Below are 15,540 nucleotides of genomic sequence, written 5' to 3' on the forward strand. Positions count from 1 at the left end.
AAGCATCACTACTTGGGAGGGGATGTCAGAATAATTTCTTGCAAAATATTTTCCTCCTGCCAAAACCACCCAACTGAAGATCGAGATCAGCACCTTCCGGCAGATGGACACTGAACAGTTATACGAGGCGTGGGAAAGGTATAAAGAATTATTAAGACGTTGTCCTAACCACAATTTTGCAGATTGGGAACAGATCGAGTGGTTTTACAATGGACTGAATACGCCTACAAGGATGAATGTCGATTCTACTGCTGGAGGTACTATATTTGCGAAGGATCATGTTCAGGCTTATGATATGTTGGAGGAGATGACGGTCAATAGTTTCCAATGGCCATCTGAGCGTATAGGAGTAAAGAAGCCAGCTGGAGTGTATGCAGTGGATCCTCTCACGTCCATCACTGCTCAATTATCTGCACTGACTACACAGGTAGCTTCTTTGAATAAAATTAATGTTACAGATTCAACTGGAGTTGAAGGATCACCGGCCATAGAGCAAGTCAATTATATAAATCCAAATGGCTACCGAGGATATGGAGGCTATAGAGGTAACCCTGTCCCAAATACTTATCATCCTAGCTTGCGTAATCATGAAAATTTTTCGTATGCTAACAATAAAAATGTGCTGAATCCTTCGGGATTCAATACAAACAAGGATGAGGGTAAGCAGTCGTTGGAGGATGTGGTTAGTACTTTTGTGCAGGAATCAGGTAAGAGGATGGCGAAAACTGAGTCTCGACTTGACAGTTTGGAGACGCACATGGCCAACATGGGCGCAGTGTTGCAATCCATGGAGACTAGTATTGGGCAGTTGGCGAACGCACTGAAGGACAACAATCGCGGCCAGTTCCCTAGCAGTACTGAGGTGAATCCCAAGGAGCAGTGCAATGCCATCGAAGTGCGGAGTGCCAAAGATGTTGGAGTTCAAATTCCTACTGTTGCGGATAAGAAACTTGAGGAAAAAGTTGAGGAGAAAGAGAAGGAGCTTGAATCTGAGCCAAAACCGATGTATAAGCCTTCACTTCCATACCCGCAAAGGTTCAAGAGGAAAGCATTGGACGAGCAATTTTCCAAGTTCTTGGAGATTTTTAAGAAAATTCACATCAACATTCCCTTTGCTGAAGCTTTGGAGCAAATGCCGAATTATGCGAAGTTCATCAAGGAGGTGATGTCCAAGAAGAGGAGGCTGCTAGAGAACGAGGTAGTAAATTTAACCGAAGAGTGCAGTGCAGTGCTCCAAAAGAAGATGTCACAAAAGCTTAAGGATCCAGGGAGTTTTACTATTCCTTGCACTATTGGCTCTTCTTATTTTAATAATGCACTTTGCGATTTAGGAGCTAGCATTAATCTCATGCCTTTGACTGTTTTCAGGAGCTTAGGACTTGGTGAGGTGAAGCCCACCATGATCGCGTTGCAGTTGGCTGATCGATCTATCACATATCCGCTTGGAATCATTGAAGATGTTTTGGTAAAAGTAGATAAATTTATTTTTCCCGCAGATTTTGTTGTGTTAGATATGGAGGAGGATGCAAACATGCCCCTGATATTGGGGAGACCTTTCTTGGCCACTGCCGATGCCAAGATAGAGGTGAAGAGAGGTGCATTGTCAATGGGTGTAGACGGTGAGAGTGTAATTTTTAATATATTCATGAAGTCATCTAACACCCCTATTGAAAAATTATGGTTGATAGAGTCGGTTATGAATTTGGAGGGTCGTTCAAAAGCCGACATTGCGGTTGATTCATCGAACGAGAGAGCGCCAAAACCACCAAAGAAGGCCACTAAAAAAGCAAAATTTAAAAGGCGGTTCGTGGAATTTATTTGGCGAGTGAAAGAGAAAGGGAAGAATTAATCCCCTTAAAGTCGGGCTGACGACTTTAAACCAAGCGCTACTTGGGAGGCAACCCAAGCATTTTCTTTTATTTTATTTTATTTGTTTTTATTTTTAGTTTATTTAATTTTTGTTATTTAATTGTTTTAAGTATTTTTTAATTATTTTAAATTTTTGAGCTAATTTTTCTTAATTTTCAAAAATTTGCAGGCTCCAGAAATCTCAAATTCGAGCAAGAGGCGCGCCCGCCCCATTTATGGGAGCGCCCGCGCCTTACCTGGACGAAAGTGGAGTTATTTTGCGACTTAAAGGCACGCCTGCGCCTCCCCTTCGTTGCACTAATACACAAACAGCGCATGGCACCTGCCTAACTTGCGCCAACAAGATCATGCGATAGCTCTTCCACCAGCGCAATCGCGCCCTTATAGGTTTCATCCGCGCTGCATCCTAGCGCTATCGCGCTCCTTTACCACTCCACATCAGGCGCTAACGCGCGATTGAACAGCGCATGATTAGGTGCTATCGCGCAAGTATTACATCAGAAATTTAAAAGCCCACTCCAGCGTCTACTCCTTCCATAATTTAGAAATCACGATCCCTCGTTCGAGTCCATCTTTAAATCTCACACACTGGCACGATCATCGTAAATCTTCCACTCAAGAAAATATCATCATCTCAAGGATTTTGATCTTGATTACAAGGCAGAGATTCTCAGAATTGGTCTTGCTCCATCTACGCTTGTCGAGAAAGGGGAATTTGGAGAATTTGGAAAATGTTATTCTTGAACGGTACAAAAGCTGAAATTTTATCTATTACATTTGATTCGTGATAAATGTCGTGATTTGAGTCTATTGGGTTGTCTGAGCTGTGGTTTTGAGTACGTTTGATGCAGTGAAATTCTATATCATTTTATTTGTGCCTACGAAGTGTTTGTTGAATTGCTTGGGTTGTATTTGAACGTTGGTTGCTGAATTGTTTGGAGTTTAGTGCATTGTTTGTGGCATTTGATTTGATTTGAGTTGAATTATTGAGTTGCAATGCCACCGAAAACCAAAGGGAAAGGAGCAATTTCTTCGTCCTCTGCTGCTTCATATGATAGACACAGATTTTGGAATGCCACAACAGAGGAGTATTGTTTTGATGTAATGGAGCGAGGGATGCACAAAGAAAGAGGAATGAGTTTGAGAGAGCATAGTGCGCCGGCGTTAATTGAAGCTAAGAGAAGAGGTTGGGAGACATTTGTTAGGAGTCCACCAGATGCTGTTATATCATTGATTCATGAGTTTTATGCAAATTTGATGGTCAAAGACGTGAATCTGAAAGTTCGAGTTCGAGGAAAATTGGTGCCATTTTATAAGAGTACAATTAACAGTCTCTATGAAATGCCAGATTTGGACATTTCAGATGATGAGTATGAGGTATTTAAGAATGAGTCATATCCAGAGAATATTGTAATTCAGACTTTGTGTCATGATGGGGCGGAATGGAAGAGGAATGCAAAGGATGAAGCTGTTACATTTCCATCCATCTTTCTTAGAAGAGAAGCGAATAATTGGCATGAGTTTGTGGCTGCCAGAATTTTGCCATCTGGGCATACATCTGATGTGACTAAGGTTAGAGCTGGTCTTGTGTACTGCATTGTCACTGGAAAATCTGTTGATGCTGGGTGGGTGATTCAGGAGTCTATTATTGCTGCAGTTAAGGGTTCCTCGACTATCAGTTTACCCCACTCATCTTTGATTACTCAACTTTGCCGGTTAGCTGGTGTTGTGTGGGATGATACGGAGCAGATTCTTTCAATTCGAGGTCCTATAAGAATTACTGGTGCATTGAGACGGGACAAGAAGAAGAAAGCATCCAGTACTTCTGAACAAGCAGCTGAACCACCGCAGCCCTCTGAGCCACTACCACACTTTGAGCCAGCACCTTCCTATTTGGAAGGACCTATGTCACTACCGACGCATCCGGCCACTGAGTATTCTACTCGTGATGATTCTACGGCCGTGCTTACTCAGATGAAGAAGCAGTGGAAGATGATGCAAGCACATATGACATATATGCATGACTTCACTGCCGCTCTCGCCCACAATTATCCTCCCACTGTTGTGCCTTATCCACCTCCTCCGCAGTGGTCTTCTGATGATACTGCTGCTGCTGCACCTTCTTTCCATGGAGATGATGATGATGACGCCGAGTCCTGATGCTCGGTGTCGAAGGTATAAGTCCCTTGTTCTTTTTATTGTTTTTAATCATTAGGGACAATGATTACATTAAGTTTGGGGGGGTGAATCAATGTTTGATTTAGTTGTTTGGTTGAAAGTTGAGTTTTGAATTTCATAGATAAAATTTTTGTTGAGTTTAGTTGTTTTTGGTTGAGTTGAGTTGAATTTAAAAGAAGTTGAGAAATTTTGGATGCATGGCTGATGAAAAAGATTTTTGTGCTATAACTGAAATCCATAATCCATGATTGTCTACCTATCTGACAAATATTTTTGAAAATATGGAACCAATTAGATGAACAATTTCCTATATACTCTGTGATTAATACTTGAATCTGATTTTTGAGACATACAGACATAGATATGATTGAGGCATTGTTTGAAATTTTTGGGTCTACGTTTCATTGAATTTATCCTTAGTTGCCCATTTGAGCTACACGTATATTAGTACATTGAGGTACGAGAAAATCTGAATTTTTTGTGAAAATCATCGTTAACTGCTGATGATTATTTTTTCTGCACTGATTGAATTTTTATGATTTAATTGTGGATTGAGACTTGTCTAGAACTAGTTCGAACACTCTTCGAGGCGAAATACGGGCAAAACTGAGATTAGGAATGATTTAGGCAAATTTTTCTGAATTCGTTTGAGCCTTTCAAGCTACGTATTACTATTTTATCCCTAGTACCTTGTTTGAGCTTTATTGAAAATCGAATGGCATGCATGTAAACGTGTGATTAAACACCCATTCGTCATTATTTCAAGGTCCTACATTGACTACCTGAATAGCCTATACACTATTTTCTACCTTTAAGGGAGTAATTTGAATGCTAAAATGTTGTATGCTCCTAGCTTTATTTGTGAAAAAAAAGGATTGGTGTGGTGGATGAATTGAAAATATGAAAAGAGGTAGTAGAAAAAAAAGTTGAAAAATGTGGTTGAAAAAGTTGGTAAAAAGAAGAGAACGTGAAAAAGTTGAAATTTTAATGAAGTGAATTGAAATAGAAGTGAATTGTGAAAGAAAATGAGTTGAAATTAGAATTAGAGCATGAATGTGAATTACTCCTTATTTTTGAATTCTTATCCTTCATTTGTAGCCATGAGCCAGGCCTTACATTATAAGCTGAATAAGTCCTATTGACCGCGTCTCAGTTGCCCAATATACTAGTGGAGAAGAGTTGCGAGAATTTAGCCTATGGACTGTTGATTGATGCTTTTAAATGATTATGAATTTTGATCGAAAAACGCACACACTATTATTCTTTGAATTTACCTAATTGTGAGTGTTTTTGATTCAATATCTTATATTTGATCTTATGCTATCCTTGAAAATACCTCATGATCTATGAATGTTTGAATTGAATTTGGATGAAGGTGTTTTGAAACATGAGTTGCGGAGCTTGTGAGTTTATACGGTTATTTTGTTCTGGGTGAAACTTTCAAGTGTTAGTAGGTTGGATGAGATTGGATTTGATATTTTTGAAATAATTGTTTAGGCCATTGCTCCATAATATTTCTTGACTATTCTTGTTGGTTTTTGAGAGAATGAGTTTTTGGAATTTAATAATTTTGCTCGGGACTAGCAAAAGTCTAAGTTTGGGGGTATTTGATAAGTGTATTTTATACACTTAATTTATATATGATTTTAATTATTAATTGTTTGTTTCGAGAAGATTTATGTGGGTGTTTTGTTGTTTTTGTGAGTGTAGGAAATTATTGATTTTATGGGGAAATGAGAGGAAAAAGGAGGAAAGAAGAATAAAAGAAAGGAAAAAAGAAAAGAAGAGAAAATTGAAGAAAAGAAAAGAAACGTACAGTAAAGAGAGGTTAATGGGATTTTTGTTATTGGGCCAAGAAAGAATTCTTTAGCGCTTCTTGTTAGCGCTTCTTCAAGAGCTAACGCGCAGAGTGTTTAAGATTAAAGAATTGAGATTTCGAGTTGAAGGCGCGCCCGCTCCGTCTATTGAGCGTCCGCCCCATTGCTGATTTAGAAATTTTAATTATTTCGGGCAATTAATTTTATGGGCTTTTTGAAAGGCTTTTGCTGAGAAATATAAAAAGAAATTTTTATCAGAGGAGAAAGGGGAGAGCCGCCACTCATAACACAGAAATCAGAGGGTTTGATCATGTGATTTTCCTGGAGATTTTTTGGAGCTTAACTTGAAGAACGAAGACGGAGTTCGATAGTCCGGACACGGCATCGACGACGGATTTGTTTCTTATCTTTTATTTAATTCTGAACATGTTTGGATTTATGTTTTGGTTTTTTCAGAATTTTATTATGAACTAATTTTTATAGTCTAGAGGTCGGATGGAACCTGGTGTAGACGCTTTCATGAATTTTTGATTTTATTGAATTGAATTTTTTCTAGATTAATTGTTTTTTTCTAGAATTGATTGTCTTTTCAATTATCTGATCAATAATTGATTTGTTATATTTATTTGAAATCATTGCTCGGGAGAGGGGATTTTGAATAGGACATTAGAAACTACACTGTTAATTATTTATACAGCTCGGGAGAGTGTATGATTTTAACAGAGCTTTTAAAGAGAACATTGTTTTGTGATAGATCACTGCGATAAATTCTTAATAGGGATATTGGAATTTAATTCTAGTTGATAAACATTATTTGTTGCTCGGGAGAAGGAAATAATATACGTAAGTGTTCTTGGCTATTAATTGATTGGAATTCATGAAGATTAATTAATTAGGATTGATTGTTGTTGAAACCAGGTGAAATCTATACCTCTAGACCGTTTTTCTCTGATTGATTATTCCTGAAAGTTGTGTGCGTGCTATCTAAAATCATCTTAATTATTTTATTTTTATTGCAAAATTCTTGATTATTGATTTTCTAGATAAAGTTTAGACTATTTTAATTACAAGCACTAAGATTTTCATTTTACTCCCTGTGGGATCGATATCTGAATTATTCACTATATTAAAACTTGACACTCGTACACTTGCGAGGAAATTTCACAACAACATCTTCGATACATTGATGTCTGAATACACATATTTATTATTTTTTATTTGATTAAATTGCATTTGATTCATATGCATTCATCTTGAGCCAAATTCCTTGATTTTTAGAGGGCTGAGTTGCCCAGATTCGAATTAGACGTTTGGGAGCTATATCGAGTGGCCTGGGATGTTGAGTTCCCCCAGTGTCAGCATACTCCTATATTTTCACCAAAGTCTAGAGGTTTGAGATGCGTAGCACCACCCCGAGCGGGAGCATAGGTGGGTTAGTTGCATGATCTTGACCTCGGGATCCCAACCGATTGTCCGATATTCTTTTGATTATCTGATTTGATAATCCCGATTTTAAACACATGCATTTCATTTTCATTTTCATTGAAGAATATGAATGTATATTATGATTTTAATATACTTACTTGGTATTACATGTTGCGTCGCTTTTATTGGGATTTTATTCTCACCGGAGTTATCTGGTTGTTGTCTTGTTTTGTATGTGTACTTGGCAACAGGTGGGGCAGGAGCTAGTCAGAGTCGCCGTGGTTAGCTAAGGATAGAATGATAGATGTGAGGCGTCGATTTAGAAGTCGAATAACTTTTAGAAATCGGTTAATTTTTGTAGCATGCTTTTGTTGTCGAATTTATTATATTGCATATATTTTAAACCCCGATTATTTTTAGAATCAACATATGTCTAAGACCGAGTTTTAAATGATATTTTCTTGTTCGAGCGAGACACTGTTTTTGTTTTAAAAAAAATTTGATTGTCTTGGCTCATTTATTTATGGATGATTGTATTAGATAATTAGAATCGAGGTCCTCACATTAAATAATTAACAAGTTATCACAGTAATAATGGTGAGATACCATTTGACTAGTTGTGCGAACGAGGATGTGATATTTCAATGTTCAAAAAAATATATCCGGAATTTATTGATCTAATTGGTATATTGGACAATACATGAGATTTAGTTTAGACAAGTATTGTTGTTATATGGGTCTAAAATCCACAATATGTTATATATGTAACACAGTTAAGATGATACGTGATAAATGAGTTTTAACAACTATCCAAAGGGACAGTGGATACAGATCTGACCTGTGTGGAAAGATCATGATGTTTTCTTAATCATTTGAAGGATCTTGTAAAATGATATGAGAAAATAAAGAACTTGTTGTTCTTATCTATTTCGGTACTTAAGATTTATTTCGAGGATGAAATTATCTTAAGTGGGGAGAATGTAATAGCCCGGTTCCATTTTACAAGATTAATTTTTCTAATCATGTTTTGTAATGCCCCAAATTTATCTTATTTGAGTTTATTTTAGTTAATCGGAGATTATAGAATTCGAGAGCCGATTGGATTTTTATCATGGTCTATTTTGCAATTTTCAAAATTTTCAGGGACTAAAATGCAAATATTGACTTTATTAGATATTTATAAGCTTCTAGATTCGCTTCATCTCCTCCAACACGCCTTCTCCTCCATTTTTGTGTCTCCAAATGTGAACTTAAAGATTCTGATCTCTCGGTTTGCTCGATCCGTCCGATAAAAATTTAATCCGAAGGCAGATTCGCGATCCCGGCAGCGAAAGCTTTGTTCTATCGTAAGTATTTCTCCGATCAGTTATACTTTAATTTTTGGATGTTTTTAGAATCTAATGAGTTTCAGATATGATGTTCTTGGAATAGTTCTTATCGTTTATTCTCAGTCGAATTTGAAAAAGAGCGTCGTTCGGAATTATTATGATTTTTGGTAGCATATTTCGAAATTGGAGCTTTGAGATTTGTTGGATTGAATTTGTTATTGATGATTTGGTATTGTTTTGAGTTAGTTTCGATATTGTACTACTGTCTGTGTTTTCGGTTGATCAGAATATAGTCATTATGCCGCCGGTTTGATTTTTGGGTTATCGTTCGATTTTAATTGATTGAACCGTGTTAGTTTGGGTTTGATTGTCGTTGTTGATCTTTTTTTGCCTCCTTACAAATTGGTTAGAAGTTTTTTGAGCCAGAGTTAGCAGAAGTCGATCGTCGAAGAGTTAGACGAAGAGCGGTAAAGAGTTTACCTTGAGCATTGTTTTATTGGTTGTTTAGTTTTTGATATAATCTCTTATTGTAGTTTATCCAGAGTTGGAGCTATTGAATCGAGAAAGGTATAAGAAGACATCGGTTAAGCGGGATAGAACACTCAAGATAGATGGTTCTTGAGTTTTCCCTAAAGCACATACTTGCATCAATACTTATTCTAGGGTGGGGAACTTGTATTTTGTTGATTGAAATTTTTTTATTAATTGATTATGGTTTAATTCCTTGTGTTTTCTATATGCATTCATCTCGAGCCTAAATCTTTGATTTCAGTGGGTTGTACGGCCTTTTTGTTTAGACATTTTGGGAGCTATATTCGAGTGGCCTGGGTTGTAGAAGTTCACCTAATGTCTGCATACTCCTTATAGTCGCACCAAAGTCTAGGGGATGGAGATACGGGACACCACCTCAATCGGGAGAGTCGGTGCGTTATTACGTGATCTCATCCTCGGGATCCCAAAAGAATAGCAGAAATTTCTTGATTATCATAGTTGATATCCCAGTTTTAAATGCATGCATTTCATTTGTATTAACATTGAATATGTTGTCTTTATATCATGTTATTGATATATTACTTGTTATTGCATGTTATGTTGCTTTTACTGGGAATATCATTCTCACCGGAGTTATCCGGCTGTTGCTTTATTTTGTATGTGTACTTGGCGACAGGTGGGGCAGGATCGAGTCAGAGGAGACTTGGTTATCATCGAGATCAAGGAATGGAAGTGGGACTCAGTTTAGAAGTTGAAAAACATTTCAATCTAGTTATGTTTTGAGAACATATTTAGAACTCGAACTTGTTTGATGTTTGTTGTATAAAATATTCGAATATTGAGTATTGAATGTTGTCATTGCATGTATTATATTCCTAGTTATGTTTTGAATGGAGTTTGGATTTGAGAAGTCTGTTTGCTGAGTTCAGAGTTGGGCTCGCTCGATCGGTGGAAAGTTACCGATCGAGCAAGGAGTCCTCACCCTTTGTGGCAGCACTTTTCTCGCTCGATCGGTAAATCTTTACCAATCGAGCGAGAAGTCCTGGAGATATTGAGCAGGGTTTTTCTCTCTCGATCGGTAAGAAGTTACCGATCGAGCGAGACACTGTTCACCAGAAAAATAATTTTTTTTATTTGCGTTTATTCTTTATTCTTGTATGTTTAGTGATTGTTTTATTCGAGATTAGATGTTTAGAATCGAGGTCTCACATTAAGTGGTATCAAAGCGATAAGTTCTTGGTTTGAACTAGAAGTAAGCGGGGTAGATCGAGCCCGCTTGTATTGGATTCTCGCATGTGACTGAGTTATTTATTTGATTATTGAATTCCATGCGAGCTTGCTTTATTATTTGTGAATTATTTTAATTACATGATTATGTGATTTAATTTATAAAGCATGGACTATTTGAGATATAACTGTTTTGATTCTCGACCTGTATCCGAATTCCTAAGAGGTAGAAGGGCACCGAATTGTAGAGATTGAGATATCTTGTGTCCTAACCTTTTTATTATCAGATGGGACCTCGTCGAGTAATTAACAGAAACCCACCGCCAGTCACTCCTCCTCCGAACAAGCTAGTACCGAAACTGATCAGATGGATGTCACAATGACGCCTATGGAAACCTTGCTGAAGAGGTTTCATTCGTTCAAACCGCCAACCTTGAAAGGTTCTGAGAATGCTATTGACTGTGAGTGTTGGCTGGAGGATATAGATCAGTTTTTCGATTCTCTCGACTATTCAGATGACCACCGAATCAGGTTAGTTATTCATCAGCTGCTGGGTGATGATAAGAGCTGGTGGATTTCAATGAAAAAGGCTCTTGATAATCGAGGTACAGTTGTCACTTGGAGTTTTTTCAAGAATGAATTCTATAAGCTTTTCTTTCCAGCGTCTTATAGAAAGGACAAGGGTGCTGAATTTGCCACTCTGAGGCAAGAGAACATGAATATTGAGGAGTATGTGTCTAAGTTTGATAGCTTGCTGAAGTTTGCACCGCACTTTGCCAACAACTAAGAAGCAAAAGCCGACCAGTTCATTAATGGCTTGAAACCCGAGATCTTCACGTTGGTAAACACTACTAGGCCTGATAATTTTGTGGATACCATGAATCATGCAAAGGGAGCTGAAGCAGGTTTGATGACACAGAGAGGAGCTCCGTTTGTGCCTCAGCAGCCAAGACAGTCTCAGAACCAACTGTCTCAGTATCAGAACCAACCGTCTTAGTATCAGAATCACCCATATCAGTATCAGAACCAATCACCGAGTTTTGAAGGAGGAAGCAGTGGAGGTAATAGAAGGGATCAAAGGGGAAATAGTTCAAGAAGCCAAAGAGCAGTTCTTCTAGCTCCAATGGCTCCAAACAGTTCGATTCAGGACAGAGTTCTGGATTTTCATCTATGTTTTGCAACAAGTTTGGAGGTAGACACTTCCAAGAGCAGTGTAAAGGATTTTTCGGGAACTGCAATATCTGTCAGTAGCCAGGGCACTTTGCTAAGGTGTGTCCTCAACGAGGTAATGATCGAGCTCAGAGTGGGAGTTCTTCTAGACAGACAGCTAAGCCTGAGAGGCAGACTACTCGGTTCACTCCTTCCAGCCTCAGCAACAGAATAGACAGAGAGGAAACCCGAATGCGAACTAGCCTCCGAGGCAGCAGGCAAGAGTCTTTGCTCTGACTGAGGATCAGGCTCATGCTACACTTGATGATGTTATAGCAGGTAACTGTTTGATTTTTGGTTATTCTGCTCATGTATTTATTGATATGGGTGCGTCTCACTCTTTTATATCTGATAATTTTGTATTTATGCATGCCTTGCCTTGTGAGCCTTTTACTGTTGTAGTAGATGTTACTTCACCTTTGGGTGGGGGAATTGTGTCCGTAAGATTGGTACGGAACTGTGAACTACGTTTTTAAGGTAACGTGATTAATTTTGATTGTATTGTGCTTGGACTGTCAGATTTTGACTGTATTATCGATATAGATGCTTTGACCAAGTACAGGGCTACCGTTGACTGTTTTCAGACAGTAGTTCGTTTTTTACCGTAGATGGCAGAGGAGTGGAAATTTTTTGGTAAGAGTTCTCGATCCAAAATTCCTTTAATATATGTTTTGTCGATGACTCGTTTGTTACAGAAAGGAGCAGAGAGATTCTTGATCTATGCAGTGGATGTACTGAAATCTAGCCCAAAATTGGTTGATATACCAGTGGTTAGAGAGTTTGCTGACGTCTTTCCAGACGAGATTCCTAGATTTTCTCCTATTCGTGAGATCGAATTCAGCATTGATTTATTATCATGTACTCAACTGATTTCCATAGCTCCTTGTCGTATGGCACCCGTCGAATTTAGAGAATTAAAAGAATAGGTTAGGGATTCGATTGCCAAGGGATACTTCAGATCTAGTGTGTCACCTTGGGGTGCTCCTGCCCTCTTTGTTTGGAAGAAGAATGGATCTATGCGACTCTGTATTTATTACCATCAACTGAATCAAGCAACGGTAAAGAACAGGTATCCTTTACCTCGAATAGATGACCTTTTAGATCAACTGCAGGGTTCTTCTGTCTATTCGAAGATTGATCTGAGTACGGGATACCATGAGCTGAGGGTTCATGAAGAAGATGTGCCTAAGACTGATTTCAGAACGAGGTATGGTCATTTCAAGTTTATAGTCATGCCGTTCGGTTTGACTAACGCTCTAGCAGTTTTTATGGGTTTGATGAACCGTATCTTTCAGCTTTATCTGGATGAGTTTGTAATTATTTTTGTCGATGATATTCTTATCTATTCAAAGAACCGTACTGACCATGTAGAGCATTTGAGGATCGTCTTGCAAATTTTGCGGGCTGAACAGTTTTTTGCCAAGCTGTCTAAGTGTGAGTTCTGGTTGGATCGAGTTGTCTTTCTCGGTCATATTATTTCTGGAGATGGGATTTCTGTCAATCCCATCAAGATCGAAGCGGTTATGAATTGGCCTAGAACGAAATCAACGCTTGTGATTCGAAGTTTTATGGGTTTAGCGGGTTACTATCGCATATTTATCAAGGGATTCTCATCTATTCCAAAGCCGATTACTTAGCTAACTCCGAATAATGCGCCTTTTGTCTGGACTGAAGAGTGTGAGGCCAATTTTATTGATCTGAAGAAGAGACTGAGCAGTTCTCCAATTTTATCTATTCCATCAGGTACTGGAGGTTTTACCGTTTATTGTGTTGCTTCTAACCGAGGCTTGGGATGCATTCTTATGCAACATAAGAACGTGATATCTTATGCATCAAGGCAGCTGAAGCCGCACGAGACTCGTTATTCGGTTCATGATCTTGAACTCGCAGCGATTGTAATTGCTTTTAAGATCTGGTGTCACTATCTTTATGGTGAGTCTTTCGAGATATTTTCTGATCATAAGAGCCTTAAGTATTTGTTTTTGCAGTCCGAATTTAACATGAGACAGAGGAGATTGTTAGATCTGTTGAAGGATTTCGACTGTGAAATCAAATACTACCCGGAAAAGTCAAATGCAGCTGCAGATGCCTTGAGCCGTAAGCTTTTTTCTTTATCTCTTTCTACTATCGGCGTTTCTCAGTTGATCGACGATTTTTGCACTTCTGGTTTAGAGTTTGAAACAAATAGAAGGTATATCAGAGTTTTTGTCATTCAAGCCGAAGCAGAGTTGTTTTTGAAGATCAGAGAGGCATAGAAATCCGATCCAAGTATCCAGATTTTGATAGAGAAAGCCAGAGCTAGACATCAGTATGAATTCCAGGTTAGGAATGATTTTTTGTTTGTGAATAATCGTATTGTTGTGCCCGATGTTTCTGAGTTGAGACAACGTATTCTTCGAGAGGCACATTGCAGTCGGTTCAGTGTTCATCCCTAAGGTCGGAATATGTACAACGATCTGAAGAATCAGTTCTGTTGGAAGAAGATGAAAAGCGATGTTACGAGATTTGTATTTCGATGTTTGAGCTGTCAACAGGTGAAAGCAGAGAGGAAGTGACAGGGTGATCTGTTGCACAGTTTACCTGTTCCTGATTGGAAATGAGATCATATTTCGATGAATTTCGTCATGAAACTACCGCGATCTGTTCAAGGATGCGATGCAATTTGGGTAGTGATCGACAGATTGAAGAAGTCTGCTTGCTTTATTCCGTACAGGATGACGTATCATCACGATCAAATGGCTGAGTTGTATGTTAGCAACGTTGTGCGATTGCATGGTGTGCCAAAGTCGATAGTTTCAGACCAAGACCCTAGATTCACCTCGCACTTTTGGCACAGTCTTCAAGAGGAACTTGGTACTCGATTGCATCTGAGTACAACATATCATCCTCAGACCGACGGACAGTCAGAGCGGACTATTCAGACTTTAGAGGATATGCTTCGAGCAGTAGTGCTAGACTTTGGCACTAGTTGGCAGGATTCTTTGCCTCTTGTTGAGTTTTCTTAAAACAACATTTATCAAGCGAGTATCGGTATGACACCTTTTAAGGCTTTGTACGATAAGAAGTGCCGATCTCCTTTGTTTTGGAACGATGTGTCCGAGTCATCTGATTTGGGACCGGATATGCTTCGAGACATGGCAGAGCAAGTAAAGATCATTCAGACGAGAATGATGTCAGCTCAGGATAGACAAGCAAAGTATTTGAATATCTGACGTAGACCTCTGAGTTTCGCTACTATCCCCGTAGCACCTTTCCACTCCCGGCTTTTGAGTAGGATGCCTATAAGTCCCTAAAATACTACTAGAATGGAGAGAGGAGAGGAACTCGGTGCACTCAAATCTGAGCCTCGGCACTCCAATTTATAAAACACGTTCGGACGGTTCGATCCCACCTTCGGATTTGTCCGAACTATGCATGCTTGACAAGTGTTACTGCCAGCACTTCAAACCGTCCGAAGAGGCACTTCGGATCGTCCGATCTTGATATTACATCATCTGTGATGTCACCCTCTTGGACACCTGGCTGGATTGCTGTTCGGACCGTTCGATCCTATAATTCAGAGCATCTGAAGGCCGATTCCCAGCCAATAAAAACCATTCCTTATCTTATCCTATCTGATGGAGATCGGATCGTTCGATCCTAGTTTGGAGCGTCCGAACTCTGTCCATCCGAACTGGTTTAGGGCCTTCAAACTCACTCACTTTGGATCGTCCGATACAGTGGTTTGGAGCCTTCAATCCTGCCACAAACATGAAGCCCTCCCGGCTATTTCCGAGTGTTTCGGATCCATTTATGAACTCTTTAGACCCTATTTGGAAATTCCTTAATCATTTTTTAATTAATCTAAACATGATAACTTGATTAATCATTTATTCTGGATATGGGTTACTACTATAAAAATGGTGCGTCTCACCTTATCAGCATCAGTGATCCACATATAAGCAAAAATGGTCTCCAAGGAACGGATCCACTCCTCAACAACAAGTGGATCAGTA

At 38.8% G+C, this 15,540-nt stretch overlaps 1 protein-coding gene across 1 annotated transcript; it reads left to right on the forward strand.

Annotated features, from left to right (window-relative positions):
• Positions 1–10,724: 10,724 nt before the first annotated feature.
• On the forward strand, positions 10,725–11,123 carry LOC140889269 (uncharacterized). The gene has a single exon (XM_073296985.1). It carries the CDS (start codon positions 10,725–10,727, stop codon positions 11,121–11,123), a length of 399 nt encoding a protein of 132 aa, XP_073153086.1.
• The last annotated feature ends 4,417 nt before the right edge of the window (positions 11,124–15,540 follow it).

This window comes from Henckelia pumila, chromosome 3 (genome assembly GCF_033568475.1).
Source record: "Henckelia pumila isolate YLH828 chromosome 3, ASM3356847v2, whole genome shotgun sequence".
NCBI classification, from domain to species: Eukaryota; Viridiplantae; Streptophyta; class Magnoliopsida; order Lamiales; family Gesneriaceae; genus Henckelia; species Henckelia pumila.